At 36.4% G+C, this 23,725-nt stretch overlaps 1 protein-coding gene across 1 annotated transcript; it reads right to left on the reverse strand.

Annotated features, from left to right (window-relative positions):
• Window positions 1–935: 935 nt before the first annotated feature.
• Window positions 936–23,725, reverse strand: LOC107658199 (LIM domain only protein 7-like). The gene is made up of 7 exons (XM_016446658.1): window positions 23,376–23,725; window positions 19,364–19,434; window positions 16,606–16,675; window positions 11,306–11,412; window positions 2,021–2,051; window positions 1,037–1,150; window positions 936–944 (listed from the first exon to the last, which is right to left on the reverse strand). The coding sequence occupies exons 1-7, from the start codon at window positions 23,442–23,444 to the stop codon at window positions 936–938; spliced, it is 471 nt and encodes a 156-aa protein (XP_016302144.1). The 5' UTR covers window positions 23,445–23,725.

Here is a 23,725-nt window from a genome sequence, read left to right on the forward strand (position 1 = left end):
CTTTTTCTGTCCTGTTTTGACCCCCCTCATCGGAACGCTCTGTTTGAATAGATGTGGTGGATTGTAGACTCGGAAGTAAACGCCCACTGCTATGATTGGCTAACAGCTGTGTGTGTGTTAAAAATGCATAAATACTCAGTACTTATTAAACGATCTGTAATAACAGACAAACCAATAGTGACCACATTATAAAAACAGTTACTCACACTTGTGTGGTGCGACATTACTGTTGGATCTAATACAGTCGGCACAGCATCGTCTTTTTGTTCATACAACAGTTCGTTCTGGTTCTCAAATCTGATTGGTTGAGAACCGTGAGATATTGTACTGGTATCGCTACAGGAACGCCCTTTCATGATACAAAATATATACAAAGATACAAACTTTTTAAGATTTTTTTTATTTCCCACATGCTGATATAGAGCCGGTGTCGCTCTCGTACTCGAGTGATATTGCTCATTTCAATCATTCTGAAAATCCTGTGTCAAATTGTACCTTGTTTGTAAACGAATCCGTGGTAAAATGAAGTGAACTCTGCGTAGACCTGCATTTGCCTCTCTCGTTATTTACACTATATGCACGAATCGGTGGGCGGGGCTAAACAGGCAGTGCTTTAGAAGCAGGCGTTGATCTTCTTCTGTGGAGGCGGGGCTTAACCACACCATTACGTCATAAAGTGGCACATTCCACAACCTGTCATTTTGGCAGATTGGCTTTAATATAAACTGTTTTAGACTAAAGAGAACGTTTTGAGTTTTGAAACTTATAGGATGTTTTTAAAGTACAATGAACTCTTATATGTCAAAAGATCAAGGGAATTTTGATTTCTCAGTTCATGACCCCTTTAATATTAAGTTAAACCATGAGACCAATATGCTGCATTCTTAGCAAGATATTTTAAATACCAGAATGGATATAAAATGAGATTTACATGGTCAGCTAGTCTAGAAGGATCCACGGTATTCAAGCACTACAATTTAACATCTAAAAGTAAATACTACAGTCAAATACTGCATAATGTCAATACATATCTTACCTTATATAGTGCTGTGCCAAGTAATCCCTCGAAAGACTTTAGTTTTAGGTAAGGTCCATTATAAAAAGGATCAGCATGTGCCTTTCTGCCCAGCCAGAATATGGTGATCAGAACCTAGGACACAAATCAACACAATTGTATTGGAACATATTGCAACAAAGATTCAATTCAGTGATAAAATAAAAGGCTACTTCATCTCTGGCTGCATGTCGAGATATCAATTTAAACTAGTTTCATTTGAATGCATAAATAAAGGTAGTTCACTGATGTTTGACACACACAGAGTGTTTAAATATTTTTGTCCTAATTTTAAAGAATATACACTATACATTTCAAAAGTTTGTGATCAGTATGTTGTTTTTTTAATGATGGAAAGTGACAGTGAAGACTTGTACATTGATTTTAAAAAATCTATTTCAAATAAATGCTGTTATTTTAAACCTCTTTTAAAACGTAAAAAAAAAAAAAAAATCATGGTTTCCACAAAAAATAAATAAATAAATTACGCAGCACAACTGTTTTCAACTGTGATAATAATAAATGTTTCTTGAGCAGCATTTATTATTATCACAATGAATGTTTATTTTATCACTTAAAATAACTTGTAATCTAACCAACATTATTATTATTTTTTTTTTTTTATAGTATGGTTAGATATTTTGTTCAGACATTCCCACTTTATTGAAGGTAGCTTAAGTGACCAGATACTCTTTGGGCCACTGCATTTGTTCTCTAGAGAGGTGAGGGATGTCTTAAGCAGCGTACTTGAGTTTTAGATAAAGCCTCTTGAAATGTCACTATGACATACTGCTACCGAGCTACTTTAAGAGACAAGCAGACAAGCACAAACCACAATGGGAGCATTTTATTTGAAACTGCAGGAATGAAGCCAGACTCCTAAAGCTCACAACATATTTCAAATGAGCAAATTAGGAGATAAACATGATTTCACATCAATTCAAATAATTTAGCATTAGTACTTACATTTTTGAGCCTCCTGCTGCTCTCCTGGGGCCTGTAGAAGACAAGAGGTGTTTGGTTAATCACTCACAGCCTGGGAAAAGCACAATAAAAACAGTGGGCATGTTTTGGGTCACTGTGTGCCCTGGTGAATGAGCTAGAAGGTAAAAGCACAGGCTGGCTCCAGGCAGCTCTATAAAGAATACGCACTGAAAACACATGTACACTCAAACAACCTGATGAACAACAGCCAAGCAACTCTACCAACAATAGCTCCACTCTAAATTGACAGTATATAATTTATGTTAGAAATTCAACAAACAACATAAACAATAAAACAATAAGACACAGTACATGTACTGTGCATGTTCTACTTTTATATCCCTTTCTTGTCCTTGACAGATTATTTATGAGCACTGTCACCTAAGGTTAAGACCAAATACCACATTTCTCTATGTAAAACTTAAATGGAATTTTGAACTTAAGATCCTTGACATCCTGTTGCTGTGTGTATAACTGAGGTATTTCCTTCTCTGATGTTTTGACCAAGGAGATTATATAATACTTGAGCCATTTGCTATCTGAATTGGAGGTCCCATGCTTACTAGCTAAACTTTGACTTGGTTTTACCTGCAGCTTTTATGCCTTAACATAAAATAACATTAAGATAAAACATAAAATAACATCCATCTCCCTAGAGATATAGGTAATACAATAGTACAGACAGTGCAGTTTAGTATTTGGAGTGCCCAGAGTGTTTAATGACACTGGGAGCACCTGGACTGTAGGTACATACCATCCTAACAGTCTCTAATGACACAATATCTATAGAGGACATTCTTACAGAACTAACAATACACTTTCAAAGTGAATAAAATAGGCCTACATTTTTAGCTGTGACAGCCATGATGCAAGATTTATGACACAAGCTACAGAGTTCAACAGCTGAGAGGTTGGAGAGCGATTATGCTAGTCAGCGACCTGTGTGATTTTCAAGCTGTGAACCTGTATGACATGTTCAACTCGCTGAATGAAGGCATTCACTGCTCCCGATAACAACAATTTATTGCTCCAATAAAAGTCGTAAGTGGGGGAAAAAAATATGTGTCTGACATCGGAACAAAGTCCACATTTACAAAGCTGCTGGAAAAAATGTCAAGAACATTCTGTCTTAAACGCTTGTTACCTAATGATAATTTATGAACCCTGAAAAAGTCAAAGAACTCTTTTTTGGGGTGGGAAAAGATAGACTATTTTGGGAACCTCAAGGGTGCATTTTGGTTTTATGTGATCAGCCATTCACTCATGTGAATATGAGGCATTTATTTATCAGCAAATCTTTTGGGAAAAAAATATCAAAAGACATTATCCTATTGTGAAGGCACTGATCTTGAGAGGGAAAGTTAAATCATCAAAATCAGCATTTCTGATCCAATCTGATTAAAGAGAAAGAAAAATAAAAAAGGAAAATTCTGTCATCATTTATTCACTCTCATGTTGTCATGAACCCATATGACTTTCTGTTTTCTGAGGAATGCAAAAAGATCTTTGGAAAAAATATTGTCCTTGCAATTACAATGACTGAACTTTTCCAACATTAAAAACAATGCAAACACACCATCAAAAATAAAAAGCATAATAAAAGTAGTCAGTAACATTTACATTTTGGTTTCCTCTTCACAAAAAGTTATATGTAGTTGTGGCTTTGCAAGATATCCAAATAAAGCCCATGAATATATGGAACACTTTTCTGATACTTTTATGGTACTTTTTAAAATTATTTTGGGGCTTGACAGCCTCTGTTCTAATTCATTATATTGAAAAGAGTGGCCAGTATATTTATTAAAAATTCACTTTAAATATTGACAGTTTTTTTTTTTGTGAACTACCCCTTTAAGTTGTTAGCACTGGGTTATGTAAAAAAAAAAGTGCACTGGTGTTTAATAGCCGCTGTTGCCACTCTTAATTCTCCATCAGAACTGTGGCTGGAACATTCCATTTGCAACAGCTAATTTTTCTACTCAAAACACTGTCAGACATAATCAGAAGACAAAAGCTTTTCAATGGGGTCTCTCTTCACACAACAGACTTGAAATGCTTTGAACTAATGTGTCTAAACAAGTACAAGACTGCGTCAAATTGCTTATAATCACTCGTCTGTTCCCAATGCAAAAAAAAAAAAAAGGTTCTTTGCACTAATGACCGTTTGTGAGAATATAATGTTTGCACTGTTACATTCCAACTAAAGACGACATCAACCTGTTGCATTCTGTAATATTTGTGTGTAATGAACTCAGAATCTAAGCTACATTCCCAAAAGCTGTTGTTTTCGGACAGTTTTAGGGCCTGAAGATAAAGTCATAACAAGTGCTGTACTAGTCCGTGGGAAAGTCACAATGACAATTAGGATGTGTCTCTCTCTCTAAAAACCAAACCATTTCTGTATGTGTGATTATTGTGTCACTTCAAAGTAGAACACAATGGAAGTTTCTAAATGGTACTATGCTGTTTCACTCTAAACAATGTCCAAACCACAGAGGCTTATACAGATGTTGTGAGTGGAAAAAAACAGAATGGTCTATAATAGAGATAGAATATTGCCTACGCATAACCTAAAATACTTACACACGGACAAAGTCAGCCCTCAGTTACACAATATCCAAGGCATATTTCTGGAATTTTCAAGGCTTACATCCGTCTTGAATATGAAATGATTCATGTCCATAAAAATCTGGTAAAGACCTGCCAGTCACTTTTGAGCAATGCAATAAAATGACGCAGCGACAATGGTCGGGCAGGTTCATGACACATCAACACCCATTATTTAAAAAGCCTAATACTAATGGGTGTGTGTGCATAGCTGGGATATTAAGACCTCACAGCCCAGTTCAGTAACATTCAGCGCGTAAAGAATGTTCTTGGTTTTATGAACAAATGCTAATAATGAGTCATGTCAGATTGCATCAATAATTCTTTGTGTCTTTAAATTTTGATGAAGTCTTCACTCACAGCCCTATGATACAACATAAACATTTCAACGGAGGCATCAGCTGTGATTGATTTAAGACTTGATACATTCTCTGAATCACCAGCTATAATCCACAAGTAAGCACTGTCTGTAAAGATACAATTTTCACTAGCCCGATGAGCATGTCGAACAAATGCAGCCCTTGTTTGTCTGCTTACGGCATGGACAATTGAGCAATTCACAATGTACCAGTGTCCCTGTCATGGACACCACTGATGCCATCCAGTGCCACACGCCATTGAGAAAATAACATATTCATTCTCCTACAACTCTTATAAGGAAAATCTTATATTACAGTGCACAACACTGTGAATCTAAACTGTGAGATCTTTTACAATTTCAGCATGCAACAGTGCACCAATAGTACTTCTTTACTGGTCTAAATGGACTTATAATACCATTCAAAACTTTGGGAACAGTACGATTTTTTTAGAATGTTTTTTAAAGAAGTCTTCTATGCTCACCAAGGCTGCATTTATTTGATCGAAAATGCAGTAATATTGTGAAATGTTATTATAATTTAAAATAAGTAACTATTTTAATATATCTGACCCTGGACCACAAAACCAGTCTTAAAGTGGTCATATGATGCTTTTTTAAAGATCATTATTTTGTATATTTGGTGTAACAGAATATGTTGACATGCTTTAATGTTCAAAAAACACATTATTTTTCAAATACTGTACATTATTGTAGGTCCTCTATGCCCCGCCTCTCTCAAACGCTTCGTTTTCTACAAAGTCCCTCCTTCCGACAAGCGCAGTCTGCTCTGATTGGCCAGCTGACCCAGTGAATTGTGATTGGCCGAACACCGCAAGCACTCGTCGGAAATGTAACGCCCCTTACCATAATCGCGAGCTTCATCTTTCAAAATAAATGTAAAGACAGTAAATAATGTCATTAGTTTTACCATCAGTTCAAGCCCGAAAGGGGAACAGAAACAGTAATGATGCAGCACACAAGCTTAAGTAAATATCATGTTCCATGAAGATATTTTGTAAATTTCCTACCGTAAATACTGTATATAAAAACCTAATTTTTGATTAGTAATATGCATTGCTAAGAACTTCATTTGGACAACTTTAAAGGCGATTTTCTCAGTATTTAGATTTTTTTTCACCCTCAGATTCCAGATTTTCAGCTGTGCAGCTTACATTTTTGGATTTTTTTTCCCAGGTTTGTTTTGATGAATTCAACTGCCAAAAGAACAGCATTTATTTGAAATAGAAATCTTTTGCAACACTATGAATGTCTTTACTGTCATTTTCAGTCTTGCCGAATAAAGGTATTAATTTGTTTACTTAAAAAAATTATACTGACCCTAAACTTTTGAACGGTAGTAAATTTAAATCTAATAAGAAGAAATATAACATTCAGCATATCCATTTTCCAGTATTTTTCCACTTAAATACAGCTAAAAATATCCAGCAGCCAACCTCAAGCAAAGCATCTGCATGTACTAAGAGAAGAGAAGTGGTTTATCTGGGAATCAGTTCGGCGCTGGAGCATGAGATGATGACATCGGCGGTTAATAAAAACACTATTGTTAATGCCACACTGTTTAACTGCTGTAAAACCTCTGAAACAGATACAGAATGATATTAAGCCAGATCATTTGTGATCACATTTCTTTTAAGATTAATTTGGCCCTATATGACTCCTCTTGAAGTTAATAACTGATGATTGTCCATAATTATTAACACTGTCTCAAATCAAAAAGTGAGGTTTTATCAACACTCTAAATCACTAAAATGCACAACTCTATAAACCAGAGTTGCCAAGTCCGCATATTATACGTGACTTTGGGCTTCTTTTTTTGTAAAGTTGAGTGAAAAAATGCCGGGTTGCGGTTTTTTGGGCTTATTTAAAAAAATATGGTTGCTTGTTAGGGAAATCTGACAAGCAACTTTGTTTCTTTATTTACTTCGTTTGACTTTCTTTTAGCCTAATTTTTAATTTTTACAATGTTTTTGTAATGTATTAATTATCACGGGCTGTAATAAAAAACAAGTAGTCCTATACTAGTACTAAAAGTATATACATTTGGTTCGAATAGCCTATATTTTAGTAGGCTATAAATATGTGGCTATGTTACAGCTCCCCTTTGAAGCTCTTGTGTTTTTCTCCTTTTCCATCTCTCCAATCCTATTCTGCTCACTGGTGATTGGAGATGAGTTTTGTTCCCACTTTGTTGCAGATTGCTGATTTTTGTACAATAACTTCTGTTTTTGCTTTTCAGATAAAAGAGTGGTTTCAGTTTAATATGTTGCAGGCTCATTTATTGGTAATAAATAATTGATAATAAATAATACTGGGCTTGTTTTGGGCTTGTTTTTGAAGCTGCGGTTGCTTATTTATCTTGCGAGAGTTGGCAACAGTGCTATAAATCACTGAAATGCAGGAAGAGATTCTTTATCATTGACTTTATGTAATCACTAGTAACATGCCAATACATTCACTGGATGAGACAATGACAAAACACAGAGACAAAGTTCACACAACTACAGTGACATCAAGTAATTAAATCTTCTGAACCCCCACTAGTCATAGTGGTCACCTACCATCAAATGTCTTACCCATTCCATGACAAAATTTCAATCCTGTGTTTATGAGAATATTTATAAAGAAGTATGTTCAATACATCCTACTTTTACACAGCACTAACAAAAAAACGAATCTGCCACCAGTACCTGGACAACAGTAGTCATGAAAATCACACTTATGTTGGACTTAAGTCCTGTTCATCATTTAAGTTATTTTTACAGTTCAAGAAAAAGAACTTGAAATTAAATAAATGTTACTTGAAATAAAATAAATGTCAACTGAAATGAAATATTAAAAACTAATATGTATGTAAAATTTTCAATGAGGTTAACTTGATGTAGTAAAATAACTAAAACTGAAATAAAAATGAAAATCAATCTATTAAAAAAAACTAATAAAAATCACAAATAATAACAAAATTGCTAACATTTGAACTAAAATGAAAAGAAAACAGAAAATATATATAAAAACTAATTCATGTTGGCATTTTTTTTTAAAAACAAATGATAAAATTATAAAACACTGGTGACTGGTGTAATTTGCATTATTCATTTAAATAATTTTGAATATTCAAATGATATAATAAAATAAATCATATTTTATTAATTTATAATTTTATATACATAAACTAATCCCAAACTTTTGATTGGTAGTATATATATATATATATATATATATATATAGTAAATAAGTAGTATTAGTATATAAGTAAACATTGTTTAGCAGATGTTTAGCAGACATAAACAGGCCATGAAATGAGCAGCTGTTGTGCTGGAAGAGGCTGCCTGAGGGACAGATGACCTGGAGTTGTTTCCCTCTCTGAGACACTTGCTTTTCATGGACTGATGAGTAATAATGAATGCAGGCCCTGCTTATCTCAAGCCTATCGGCAATAGGCTGCAATATCTCCTCACGTTGCCTTCTGTGTGACTATGAACATTCTGCGTCAAACTCCACAAGGGCTATAAACCTTGGATCAGTGTGAGAGATCTCACAACTTTAACGTAGCGTACAAACTATGCCCTCACATTGCAGAAGGTTTACTGCCATCTGTATTAGCAGTTGGTGAGAGAGCATTGAAGCAGGAAAGCGGCACAAACAATGTATCGCTTCAGAACACACACACAAAAAAAAGCATTGCATTTGCTAGAATGATTTGGCAAGGGTCGGGTATAAAAACTCTTAAAAACAAGCCCTACCAAATATCACTGTTGGACAGTGCTGAGCAGGTCTAGTCTAATGCTTGACCAGCTTACAGTTAGTATATGCAAACTGCACAGCCTACACAAACCCGCAACAGAGAATACCAGCCAAAACGTAATGTAAACACAAACATGTTCCTGAAGGATGTAAAGTTACACCAAGAGAACGAAGGAGAAAACAAACTATAAAAAGTAACAGTCAGGAATCATATCACTGCTGCACTTCATCTAGTGTCAAAAAGTGACCTTTCAATTCTAAAATTAGGACCCCCCTGGAACACTTCTGACAAATGCCTGTCAGTGGACGCAGATAAACCCTCACTTCATGCTCACACATAGCCACAAACACACACCCTCAGACATGTACAAGTGGAGTGAGTGATTATAATTATAGCCTATAGGGATTGGATGAGTCCTGTTTAACCAGAGCCTCTGTACGGTTGCCATGGCACTGAGGGTGTGGCATGGTAACCGTCATGCAGTGAGGCTCGCTTTGTTTAATCTCAGTGTCTGACGGCGCTGTCACTTTAGCTGAGGTAACAATGACAGGATAGATAGAAACAACCAGCCCTCCCTTGCCATATTCAAAGCAGTCTTATCAATATGGGCAGGTTGATTTTACATATTTGAATCATTAATAATTTGTATGTGACATGATACAGCTTTGATAGGTCACAATGGTCCAAAACACACCAATAATTTGTGCTGTACTAGTTCAAGCCAGAGCTGAACACACCTTAGTCAAATGAAGCAGTTCACGGGATCAACCATCAGAAAACAAAAGAACACGATGAAAATCAATCGCAGACAGTCCACTAAAAGAATAGTTCACCCAAAAATGTTCTTGTTGTTCCAAACTCTTCAGTTTTTTCTTCCTTAAAACACATTACTTGAATTTTTAAAAGAACATTGTTAGATCTTTTTTTTTAACTCATTAAAGTGAATGAGAACTGAAGCTGCCAAGCTCCAAAATGACAAAAAAGCACCATAAAGCTATTCAATTAAATGATTAATGTGGTTCAGACTGTGACTTGTGTGGTGTATTTCTTAAGTCTTCTTCTGAGGTCATATTATAAGCTTGTGTGAGGAACAGACCAAACTTAAGTCGTTATTCACTGAAAAACTTGACATTCGACATTCACCTTGCCAGGTTCATGATAGTTCCTAAGAGCTTATGGGAGTATAGTGCTTCCCAATTCATGAATGAATCTTTTTAGTGACACTGATGAATTAGGTCATAAAAGCGGTCTGAATGATTCATTTACAAACTGAACTGATCCAGTTTTCAGGTTCAACTCACTGACTCAATTATCTGGTTAACAATCCACTGATGGAGAAGATTGTCAGTGAATGACCGATCTGTTAGTCACAGCTGTCGTGTAACTCCAAAAGACTTGGAAAATAGCACACAAGTCAAGCAAACTACTTTTTATTACTTTTATGGTCCTTTTACTTCCTTTTTTGAAGCTTGAAAGCTTTAGTTCCCATTCATTGAAACTGCAACCAGCACATTATTCAAAATAACTCCTTTTTTGTTCAATAGAAGACAAAGTCAGGTTTGGAATGAGATGAGGGTAAGTAAATGATGACAAAATAATTTTCTGTGAACTGTTGACAAATGTTCTAGTTCATTTAAGTGACTTGTAAAATATAATAGCCTAGTACTTCTTAGTGGTTTTGTTTGCAAATATCAAAGTGCTATTGCGGTGATGAACATGTTAGAGCTGGACTGACAGATCTCACGACGTAAACATACAAGACACACCTGCGAGAATATGAACAGGTTGATCAACATGCCATGTTTTTCCACCCTGGTCACAGGTATGGGCTGAGCCAAAACACTGAATATAATAATAATTCACTTATAATAATATAGCATGATTACAGCTAGCAGATGACATAAACGCCTGCGAGTGGCAAATTTACCCACAGCACACATGCAGAAACTCCTTTATCTCTCTTCATCTCGGATTTACACATACACAAGCCAATTGTCAGCTTCTGTTTCAGCGATAGTGAGAGTTTATACTTCACTGATGAGGGTGATTCTGCTCTTTTAAGATCAGATTATAGTTTCATTGCAACTCACCTCTGCTCTGCTTCATTTATTGACTCTTCTCTAACTTTCATTTTTTTTCACTTGACAAAAGGGAATATTTAATTCATGACTTTCATTTAATATTCAATTCATTTTCACAATCAAAACAAGCTCATACAAGCCAGGCATGATTGCATGATAAACGTTATAAAGCTATTATGTCAACAACCACAACACGTCTCATAAAGATATTAAAAATAACCATTCACATGGAGTCTCATACGTTGAATTTAAATAGGCTTGGTAATACAAGCCTGATTTACAAAAGTATGTGGATATGAGACCAGAGGACAATAAGATCTGCCAAAATCACCAACCAGTGAGCCATAAACAGTGGTTGGACACATTCTGTTACAGCTAAACCACTGCTATTTTTACATTGGTGAAGGGTCTAGCATATTACCGAACATACAGAACAACAGAAAACCAAAACTTACTTGACAGTCACACGTGTGGATAAGTCTTGCAGGTCTCCTGGGTGGAAAAGCTGAGCCTCTTTTAGTCCAAGCTTTGCACAGGCTTTTAAGAAGAGGTTGATGTTGTCCTGTCGACAGAGAATGTGTGTCCACCTTGTGAGTTAGACAGCAGTCATATGGGAACTCTTTGGCACACAGTCCAGAAATCAATGCATCCAAAGTCCAGTGAGCTGAAGCAGTGGGAGGAGATGAAAAAGGGCAGGTGGCAAATAAAAAGTGACAACACAAGAGCAAAGAATGAAGGCAGGAACGTCACTGATTGACCTGTGACAGTACCTGTGAGAGCAGGAGTTTGGCTTCGGGGCAGTGCAAAAACATGACAGAGAGTGTCAACTCCACTAGTCCCCTCCCCCACACATGTACGGCAGTCACACAAACACACACACAGGTTTGTTTTTGTGAATTGTGGGGACATTCCATAGGCGTATTGGTTTTTATACTGTACAAAATGTATTTTCTATTGCCCTACACCAACCCTACATCTAAACCTACCCCTTGCATGAAACTTTCTGCATTTTTAGATTTTCAAAAAAACTCATTCTGAATGATTTATAAGTCTTTTGAAATATGGGATATGGGGACACTCAAAATGTCCTCATAAATCACCTTCTCGTTGTAATACCCATGTAATACCCATCTCATTATACAAATTTGTGTCCTCATAAATCACAAAAACGTGCACACACACACACACACACACACACACACACACACACACACACCCTTTTCACTCGCTCTAGACTAACCCAGACACATACCTACAAGTGCACAAACATATAAACTCAAGCATACTCTCCCTTTTCACACCCAGAAACCGCCACTCAAATCTCTCAGCAGAATATTTGAGGAATCTTCAGGGCGGTGGATTATTTTGGAGATGGGGTTGCCATGAAACACAGGTGACTGAAACGACAAACTATTTCCCCCAAGCAAGTGTTAAAATCGCTTGGTGGGTGGGTAGGGAAATGCTTAAACAAAGGAAACTTAAGATCGTGTGTGTGTGCATTCACATACACATCCAGTATTTTGATGAATGCAGACTATCATGGCACTGGTGTTGAGTTATGATGACATAATTTCAATTAGATTTGATCAACCATCTGGAAGACAGGTTCAGAGCGTGCAGCCCACCCTTTCCTGCTTTCCCGCTTGCTCTAAAATAATCACAGGGTGTTCTGGTCTATATTTAAACAGCAAACATGCTTATTAGCAGATGGCAATGAGGAGCTCCACTTCTGAATTACCTCCTTGCTTAAACTGTTAAATCCTGAGGCATAGGGTCAAAGGTGTTTAAAGGTGACAAATGCGTTCTTCTGAAATGCAGTGCACAGAAAATGGATGTCAACAAGATGTCTCTTAGCGTTCTGTCCCTCAAACAAATTCTCACACTCCCAACAGCTTGACCAGTGTCCTTAAAGGGATAGTTCACCTTCAGTTGCTGGTCCCCATTGACTTCCATAGTATAGAAAAAAAAACCCACTATGCAAGTCAATGGGGACCAGCAACCGAAGGCGAACTATCCCTTTACCCTTTAACCTAAACTTATGTAAATTAGATAAGTAAGATATGAAAAAGTTCCGCTAGTCACCTGTTTACCTGAATACCTGAATGCTAAATGTCTTGGAGCAGGTGGCTAGGAACAAACAGACTCTTACATGTAGGTAATTTTAAATTCCCAGTAAAGGTTAAACAATTTGTAAACAGGACACATTAATCAAACCATTAATATGTGTAAGTAATTTTGCACAGATAGCTTCGGGACAGTGACATAATCTCTGGCTAGAGTGTGTCAGATACCTCTACCTATAACAATATCACCTTGCCACAGCAGAATACTTCAAATGTATTAAATTTAAGTTTAGTTATTAGATTTCACACAACACAACAGTTACAGGTTCAGTCCCAACTATATGTGACACTGGTTCTATAACTTTTGTGTCCTTGAACAAGGCAGCAAACCAAGGTGAGCGTGATTTCACCAAGTACAACATGTTCCTGGATCAACATCCTTGTTAATCCTGGAACAACATTCCAATCAACCAATCAGAATTGAGATATAACTTTTCAGGAAATATCTGTTTTAGGCTTACAATCAGGGTTAGGTGCTTCTACACCCTTGGTAATCAGCTATCATTTCCCACTGATTTTAGGAATAAATTATGGGTAGGGTTAGGTTTAGGGGTAGGGACTGAGTTAAGTCTATATTTTTGGACAATAATGTTGATCCAGGATCATCAAAAGATGTTGATCCAGGAACATGTCTTGGCAAAATCACGGCGACCCCAAACCAAGGTTGCTACAATCAGCATACTTTACATTGATTTAAAAGTCTACGCTTAATAACATATAGAGTATTACTAATTATAAATAAACAGAATACATGCATTTATGTGAATGTTTTAGTGAAAAGGAATTTGGCAAAAACAGAATACTAAGTACTGGATGTAAACATAACACAGAGTCTTAAAATTGCATAGCTTTGGATCAAACCAACTGTTCTTTTCAAAGAAGATCAAACCAAAATTATTTTAATTCACTTAAAGCAAGTTTTAACATTCATTAGTTAGCATATCAGACTTAATCTCAAGAACCAAATCATGCAGACATAATGATGCAGAAAGAATGTCTAACTTTACAGTCAGTGCACGTAATCCTGTCAGAAATTCTCATTTAGTGATTACAATCCTCTAACAAAACTATCAAGCCTCCTGATAAACACTGTTTTGCGACTGCTGGTTGGTTGATTGATTATGATTTAAGAATTTCAAGCTGTTGTAAACCATTCATTCATATTTTATCCATCAAAGTATGTAATCTACGCTAAAGTAAATTCTTGTGATAAAGTATGTCAGCAGAGCGGAGAGTTCTTATATGCAACATGTGGTTTTCATTAAACTATTATGGAGAATATGGAATAATGTGCCAGTTCATTAAAAATGTAACACTTACACATTATGGGTTTAATAAAAGTAAATAATATAATATAAATACTTAAATGCACGCTTTTAAGAGCAAACAAGCCTGGTGGCCTGCGGAAAATTCTATTCAAATATTCAGTTCTGCCAATTCTCCTTTCACAGTGGTGAGACCCATTGCAAATATATCCATCCAGCTCAGTTATGGGGGGTTTATGAAGGGCTATGCTCTAAGAAGATGTTGATCCAGGAACATGTCTTGGCAAAATCACGGCGACCCCAAACCAAGGTTGCTACAATCAGCATACTTTACATTGATTTAAAAGTCTACGCTTAATAACATATAGAGTATTACTAATTATAAATAAACAGAATACATGCATTTATGTGAATGTTTTAGTGAAAAGGAATTTGGCAAAAACAGAATACTAAGTACTGGATGTAAACATAACACAGAGTCTTAAAATTGCATAGCTTTGGATCAAACCAACTGTTCTTTTCAAAGAAGATCAAACCAAAATTATTTTAATTCACTTAAAGCAAGTTTTAACATTCATTAGTTAGCATATCAGACTTAATCTCAAGAACCAAATCATGCAGACATAATGATGCAGAAAGAATGTCTAACTTTACAGTCAGTGCACGTAATCCTGTCAGAAATTCTCATTTAGTGATTACAATCCTCTAACAAAACTATCAAGCCTCCTGATAAACACTGTTTTGCGACTGCTGGTTGGTTGATTGATTATGATTTAAGAATTTCAAGCTGTTGTAAACCATTCATTCATATTTTATCCATCAAAGTATGTAATCTACGCTAAAGTAAATTCTTGTGATAAAGTATGTCAGCAGAGCGGAGAGTTCTTATATGCAACATGTGGTTTTCATTAAACTATTATGGAGAATATGGAATAATGTGCCAGTTCATTAAAAATGTAACACTTACACATTATGGGTTTAATAAAAGTAAATAATATAATATAAATACTTAAATGCACGCTTTTAAGAGCAAACAAGCCTGGTGGCCTGCGGAAAATTCTATTCAAATATTCAGTTCTGCCAATTCTCCTTTCACAGTGGTGAGACCCATTGCAAATATATCCATCCAGCTCAGTTATGGGGGGTTTATGAAGGGCTATGCTCTAAGGAGTCATCTCTCTGTTAAACATCAGGCCAAAGCCCTGCCAGAATGTCTTTTCTAATGTGGCCGACCAGTGTGCCACACAAGTGTAGGCTTCCTCTCTTCAAATTGTTAAAAGGAGGATCAGCTATCCAGGGAAACACAAGGGTAAACCACGGCTCAGGGTTTGATGGAACTATGGGAAAGTGATCCAGAGATCAGCCGAAGCCAAACCCTGAGTAGAGTTTAGTGATCCAAAGCCAGAGTCGCTACACAGTCCACAAAACCAGAGATTTCCGCTCTTGCACTAATGAGCCTTGATTTAACAAAATATAAAACCTCTGTATTAGAATGAAACTGTGTCGAACAAAAGCAAAGCAGCCAGAAGGAACAATAATGGTGCTGGTAAGATTTCAGAGCCTTGAATGAGCCTTTCATTCTGTGGAAAAATATCTTTCATCGGTCATAAACATAGCTGGATAAGAGCATTGTGTTCTTTTGCATCTTACAGTTTGCTGGAAGCTCAGGAACAGCTCTCTTACAGACAAACTTGACAGGCTCAGCAGTATTTAGCAAAACTAAAATATACTCCAAACTGTGTTTTTCTTCGCATGCCTTTGCTTAGCCCTTGCCATGTGAGGCCACAATTGTGAGTTTAGGCTGTGCTTGGTAGGTTTTGGGGTTGGAAGTGTTTTATGGAAATACCGCTGTGATGCTGTTGTACATGCAGATGCTTGTCCAAGTTTACCTGGGTTTAAAGGGCAATGGGAAATAAATGAGCATGTTTTGCATATATTAGACCAAAACAGCTTCAATAAAAACAGCTTAATCAGGCCCATATGCCACTTGTCTATGCTCTCGAGTTAAAAAAAATCCACAAAAAGTGTTTTTTTTTTTTTTACAAATTGTCATGAGACAACTGGATGATCCAGCTACTCTTCTCCACATGCATATGGATTGTTCATAATGGAAAAATTACAGCGCTTACTGTTTGGAAATACTGTATGGTGGCAAATGATTCCTATTAAATACCAAGTATAAGTAAATGATCAACCCTGTGCAATTCACACTTAACACCCTTGTACAAATAAACCGTTTAGAAAATAATTCAAACTTCTTTGTAAGAGTTAAGGTTCTTAGCCAAGGTGGAATACTACAGTTCAAATAATATATGCATGTCAAAGTACAAATAATAATAATAATAATAATAATAATAATAAACGTACCAGGCCAGCAATAGGTGTGGCTAATCTGTTTAGTTTCTTGACGACACCAGGCCTGATCTTGTTGATCAGACTAGAAAGAGAAAAACAGAACAAAAGTCAACACAAATAATTATATCGTGTGTCGGTTGCCAGTTTATGGCTTCCTTTAATTCTGACCATCTGGCTTCAGTTTACAAAGCCATCTAATGCCCTGGAGAAAATGCAAACAACTCTCTGTGGAAACAGACATCAGTCAATAGCCTCTAAGTCTAGTTGTGTGTGAAAAACTGGTTTGGAGAAATACACATTAAACATTGAATTGCACAATCAAAGGTGTGCAGCTGATCTAACAAGGAGTGAAGAGCATGAAATATAATATGTGAGAAACTTGATTTCTGGCAGTTTTGGTTATGTGTAATAAAAGGAGAGGCAGCCATTAACATTTTAATGAATTGAATCACATAGTGTACCTTCTCTTTTTTAGTGACATAAAATTACTTGACTTTCTTTCTTCAACCACAGAAAAAGGAAAGTCATACAGGTTTGGAACGACATGAGGGTGAGTAAATAATGATGGAATTTACATTTATAGGTGAACTCTTTAAGGAAATAACAGAGCTGCCATTTTTCTTAACAATATGTATGTTGGCAATATCTTCCCTGTTTGTGATCTTTAAAACACTAAAAATGTGTATCCTGCACAACCACACTGAAAAACCTGTTCGCACACCTATGGAGCATTTGTACACTCTTTAAGTTCAAGTCAAGACTTTGTTGTGCCGACCCCAGCGGTAGTTTCACAGGAGTCTTTGTTTAGACATGAGATCCAGAGTGACAGTATCCTCAGGTAATGTGTGCCTTTGTCCGCTCATGTGGAAATGGCAAAGCTGATAGCTTAGTACAGACTGTAAGAAAGCAGCATGAGAGTGCAGGAGCAGGACGGTGAGATTCTGCACTGGACTGTGGTAATTAGTCTGCTGAGTCACTCGATTGACACCAACATGTCAGACAGGCCCACGCACTGCCCCAGAACCTTCCAGTCAGGTTCAAAAATATGCTGAAATCCCTGAGCTTGCAGCATGTCACACCCAGTCCACCGACCCAACGCTCTCTTTACATAAACAGCACAACAGAGCTGCTGTAGAAGAGGCCCGAGTGCCGCCACTCCCTATGTGCCTGCACTCTGCCCTGCTCAGGTTTCTGAACCCAGCTAGAGTAGCTGGCACTATGGATCACCTCTTCCCAGCTGTCCTATTAAATGCTCTGCCATCTGTGCTGTTTTCCTCTGCTGGGCTTACTAATGCTTCCTGGGATGGAACAGAGTCTGACTGTGGCAGCCGGGTACAAATTATGTGTTTTAATATAGCTGCATGACATAATGCACATTAAATGACACACAGCTTAGATGCAAATTCCAAATGAAAAAGTTCAGGTTAGCTTGCATCACATTTCAGCCAACAGGTAAAATATTGTTACAGTGCATAATAGAAAAGTAGTTAAAGGGATAAGTCCAACATACAGTAAACTCAATGGAAAAATGTGCCTCAACCTGCATTTTTGCAAGTCCAAAAAAAAACACAAAAAAAACCCAACCCCTTACCTATACATTCAACTGAAATGAACACTAGTGGTACTAAAAAAAATACAACAACTTTTATTCCTTTTCACACAAATTATGATTACAGGGGCAGATTCGCAATCATATAATCAATAATATAGATTTATTTTCACTCAGTTCCTTGTACATTACTATGTTATGACCTCAAACACAGTGCATGATTTGCAAACTAATTCATTTTGACATTTACATCTCCATATGTTTGGCTTTTCTGACATAGTAAACTTGCTCGGTAACTCCCCTGGTACAGCATTGCACTTGCGATGTGGAGACTTGTAGGTGGGCTAAAATGGTAAAATGGTTGCTTGTTTTTATATCACACTTGCTTTTATTAACATTATCGATTAGTTTTATGGTTGGGTTTAGTCTAGATGGCATATTACTTTCAAATGCGATACAGCATTAACCTTTTAGTGCCACTAAGCGGACATTTCATTTCTGAATTGGCGAACTGTACAACCACCAAAAAAATTAAACGTTGCCAGATTTCACCTTCATCTGCCTGGGTTGGATAGTTCAGAAGCCCAAATCCATATGAATGTTTTCTTCTATAAATCACAAGATATTTTGAAGAATGTTTTAACTGTTTTTGTTTTTGACTGAAAGTCAATGGGGTCCAAAATTACAAGCAACAAATAAGACTTAAAAGAAACATAAACGTTAATATTATTACTTAACATCCTGACACAGGCACCAATGAGGTGTTATTGATATGTCGCCATATTAGATTTAGGCATGCATATCCATGAGCTGATCAATGTTTCGATTTGATTTGAGATTGAATTACCACATAATTTTTGTTCTTTACATCATACAAAGTGAACCTTTTTGATCCAGGACACTTGAATTAAACCATGAGTTGTATAGATTACTTTTACATATATGCACATATATTTTGTTCAATGGAAGAAAGAAATCATACAGGTTTGGAACAACATGAGGATGAGAAAATGAAAACAGAATTTGTATTTTTGGGTTAACTGTCTCTTTAAGAATTACATTATATTATGTTAGTATGCACGAAGCAGTTATGCAATAGTAATTATTAAAAGCAATAATAAAAGGTATAGCCACAAAGTTATAGCAGAAACCGTGTCATGCATTAAGCAAGAAAAACATAGTAAAAATGAGAGAAGAACAAGTAAAAACAGCTTTACTTACTCACACAACAGAAGTCCATTTTCCAGAGAACTCCGGAAATTACTGCTCCCAAACTTCTTCTTAGTGACTGCCTGCGAGATGAGGACAAACACAGGAAGCACTAAGAACCAGTGAGTGGGAAGTTTAGGATGTCCAGGGAAATGAGAGGAAAGTTGTTCTTCCAAGCTTCAAGTCCTAGAGACTAGCACACCAGTACAACAACACAGTCTCTTTTGGAGAATCGGGGGTTACTCAGTAATCAGGGCTGGAGTTCAGCGGCCAAACCACAGAGAACGAGAGCATCTGGAGGAATGTCACAGTTCTACACACAGTTTCATGCCTTTCCAATGATCTCAAGCTACTACTGCAAGACACAGAGGGCAGGCAGCCCATTGTTTTTGCTCACACACAGGGAAGCATTTATTTTGTGTTTATACCCTCAGACTACACCGTTACATTGTGAGCCCTGTTGTTCCACACCTCATATAACATGATCTATGAGTAAAGCCCTTTTTCTGAATACAAATGTTTTCAATTTCCAAGTTTCAATGCCAGTAAAAACAGAGTTGCTCATTTAGCTTTCATGAGACAACATCATTATGAGTAATACTTTAAGTATTTTATAATATGCTACTGGTCTAAAAAACATCACATTTAAGAAACTCGGCTAACTAAGAAAAAAAATCAGGCCATACAGAAATCTTGAGATGTCAAAGTGTAACCACTTATCAATAACATGAAGTCTGTTGTTTAGAATAGCACACTCTTAAGCTGCTTTTACTTGGCTGTTGCCCAGGAACATGGCATGAATTCAGAGGGTGTGGAGAGCCTACATGTAAAAGGACACTGGTTATGTTGAGATCAGTATTGACTGAGATTTGAACCGCAATTGTTCTCTTTTAGAAGCAGAATTTCAAAGGGCACTTCCTATGTCTGCTGAACAAAACAAGGACAAAAATAATGTGTGGACAAATACTATCCTCATATTAGATCGAGTTACACTGATCATTTAAACAGGAATTTTGTATCCCCTGTCACACTGATATAAATCTTTAGTCTTATCATAAGTCTAGAAAACTAATAAGATTATCTTCTAATATGGCCAAAAAGGTCCATTATGTATCAGAATACATAATATTAAATAATATTAAAGATCACATTATTTGGCACAGAATGACGAATAACTTCCTGTACCCTTCATGTAGATTTATGTAACCATTACAAACCCTCACAGATATGGATTGTGAAGAGACAAGAGGTTAATCATATGGAGCACATTCACACAGCATTGTGCAGTAAACATCAGAGTTCAATGACATATGAAATCCTGACCCCTGCTGTTCCTGTCATTGTAATGTCCATGATAGTTTTTTTGTTTTTAAACAGATCTCTGTAGCAGGTGAAGGATCATTTGAGAGCTTGAACAAATCACTTATATAACCAATAAACAAATTAACAACAACAAAAAAACGAATAAATAATACAATTAAAACACAAATAAATAAAGAAATAAATCCACTCTGCTCTGCAAATTTGAATTTATTTTGGGAGTCCTCCTTACCTAATAATCTTGCATTGCTGTAATCCACTATAATTTAATGTCGGAAGAAGGTACTATTTATTAAATGTAATAGAATATAGTATTGTAATAGGAAAAATTGATTTATTTAAATAAGAATGATTTATTCAGCAAAAATCCATTACAATCACAGTTGAAAAAAGCAGCACAACTGTTTTCAACATTGACAATTATAAGAAATGTTTTCTGAGCACTAAATTAGCACATTGCAATGATTTTTTGAAGGATCATGTGACACTGAAAAATGGCTACTGAAAATGTATCTCTGCCATCACTGGACTAAATTACATTTTTTAAATATATTAAAATAGATATTCTAAATAAAATAGTTATTTTAATTTGCAATAATATTTTACTATTGTTTTACTGTATTTTTGATCAAATAAATGCTGCCTTTAAAAAATAAAAACACACATACATTAACACATAAACAATTAAAAATTAAACCGTTTCACATCCTTACCTCCACATATCATCCATTCTACTACCAACTCCCCCAAACTGTTTGTTAGTTAAGCTCACATTGTGACCGCACTCATTTAAATAGAATGTTTTGATGATGTAAGACATGATTTTTATTCAGCTGCACTTTTGCACACAGCTATTGTTCATTCATGAAGGAGCAATGAGGCATTCCAAGCTGTTTGCACGCACAGAATGCTGCACAACGTTAATTGTGCCAAAGTGCTTTAATCCCTTTGACCAAACAGGGTCTGCTGAACATGAAGAAATTTTGGGGAGGAAATGCTCAACACACCTCTGGGGTCATTTCAGGCTAGAAACAACAGCCAGGATAACTAATAGATGTTTCATTTAAATCTGTAAACAAATGCTTTTTAATTTTCTAAAAATTATTTCAAATTTACTTAATTTTAACTTCAAATTAGATGACCCACATTTACTTCAACATTAATAACCATTCAATGATCACCAGTGAAATGAAGTGAGATTAAATATTAAATGTATAATAAATGAACTTTAAACTACTTTCTAAGTATTTAATATGATTTCACTGCAAGAATTATGTAGCCACAGTGGCTAATGACAACTTTCTACTCTTAGATATACTAAGCAACTTCAGAAGGATGGCTAATTTTAGGTTTGACTTTAATAAGCTGAGAACTACCCCGGAGGAAAAACAGGAATGTCTCTGCCCACAGACCGGGTGCCTGGTGCAAGAATGAGCACATGTGACAAACTCCGGATCATTCAGCTGACTATAACACCCTACACACTCAAACACTCAGACTCCAGCACTGCTCAGTGCGCCCTCACGCCTGACAACCCGTTAGTCATTCAGATCGGATGCTAAACGGCACATCACCTTCCTCTGCAGGGGAGCAATCGGCTTGGGGCTGAAACTGCCCTGCCAAGGTCCACTGCCTGTGACAATGAACCAGTGTGCATGTGTGCGAGACTGATGTCACACTGAAAGCATTCAGATTCACCCCTCATGAATTAAGAACGATATTTGTTCAGTTACAGCCAGTGCTTTGGCCCTGCCATCTCCTGCTGAGAAGGGAATTCAGAAGGATAGGAAAGTCCTAATCATTTGTGCCCTAGACTAAAAGCGTTCCAGAGGGTTTAGAGGAATAAACCGAGTAAAGCGTGTGAAAATTGTTGCAGGACTACTTTCCACAGTGAGCTTGACGGAAAAAGAAAATAGATCTGTTTTTTGAGTTCTTTAAAGGGATACTCCACTCAAAAATTCAATTCTGTCATCATTTACTTTCCATCGTTTCAAATTATATGACTTTGTTTCTTCTTTGGAACACAGATATTTGGAACACAATATATTTTGACAGAATGTTGGTAACTAAACATGTTGGTCCCACTGACTTCCATTGTATGGACAAAATAATACATTAAAAGTAAATGGGAACCAAAACTGTTGGGTTTCCAACATTTTACAGCATATCTTCTTTTGTGTCCCGAAGTAGAATTCAAGTCATTCAGGTTTGGAACGACATGAAAGGAAGTATAAAAAGACATAATTTACATTTTGGGTGATCTATCCCAAATCCCTATGGACAGTGATATAAAGTGTCACAGGGTACTAGAAATGTTACACTAAATGTAACCTTTATTTATTTTATTTATTTATTTAAATACACACTTAAATACTGACAAAACTACCAATGCAGCGTTTAGCAAAAGTAAAAGTCAAGAAGCTGAAAAGCAAAAGAGGAAGCTGAACTTATTACAAATATGAGATAAACATAACCATCAAAACATACCTACTTATTACAATTTTGCATGCAGCACCAAATGTTATATTTTTGCCAGGTTTTACAAATGATCATAAACACGAATTCAACAGGTCTGGGTGTATTCAGCACGAGTTAATGAATCGAATCAGTGCCTTTTCATTTTGGCTACCTCAGTTTGGCAGCATCAAGTGTCATTTCCCTGAACTATCTACATCTAACTGAGAGCAGGTGTGGAAGTTCTTACCTCAATCCATCTCTGTGCTTCTGAGTAAGCAGCCTCGTAACCCACTGCAGACTGCGGTCGCCACTCCATCACCGGCTTTTAAGTGCACTTCTTGGTAAGGCTGTAAGGAAACAGGCGTCTACGCTGCAAAAACGCGAGCAAGACGAGCGTACAGTTAAACCGCGAGCGTTCTGTTCTGCCGCGTCGCGTGAATATTTTTAACACTACCTGGTTTCTTAAAAACTGAAGTCAGCAGGTAAACGCTTTTTGTATTCGTCTACCAGTATCACAACTATCACTCTGTCGAACGTCAACGAGCAAAGATCTTATAATTCCGTAAAATCTTAAATCTCCTCTTGTCCTTTTATTCC

This window comes from Sinocyclocheilus anshuiensis, unplaced genomic scaffold (assembly GCF_001515605.1).
Source record: "Sinocyclocheilus anshuiensis isolate Anshui unplaced genomic scaffold, SAMN03320099.WGS_v1.1 scaffold263, whole genome shotgun sequence".
Classification (NCBI taxonomy): domain Eukaryota; kingdom Metazoa; phylum Chordata; class Actinopteri; order Cypriniformes; family Cyprinidae; genus Sinocyclocheilus; species Sinocyclocheilus anshuiensis.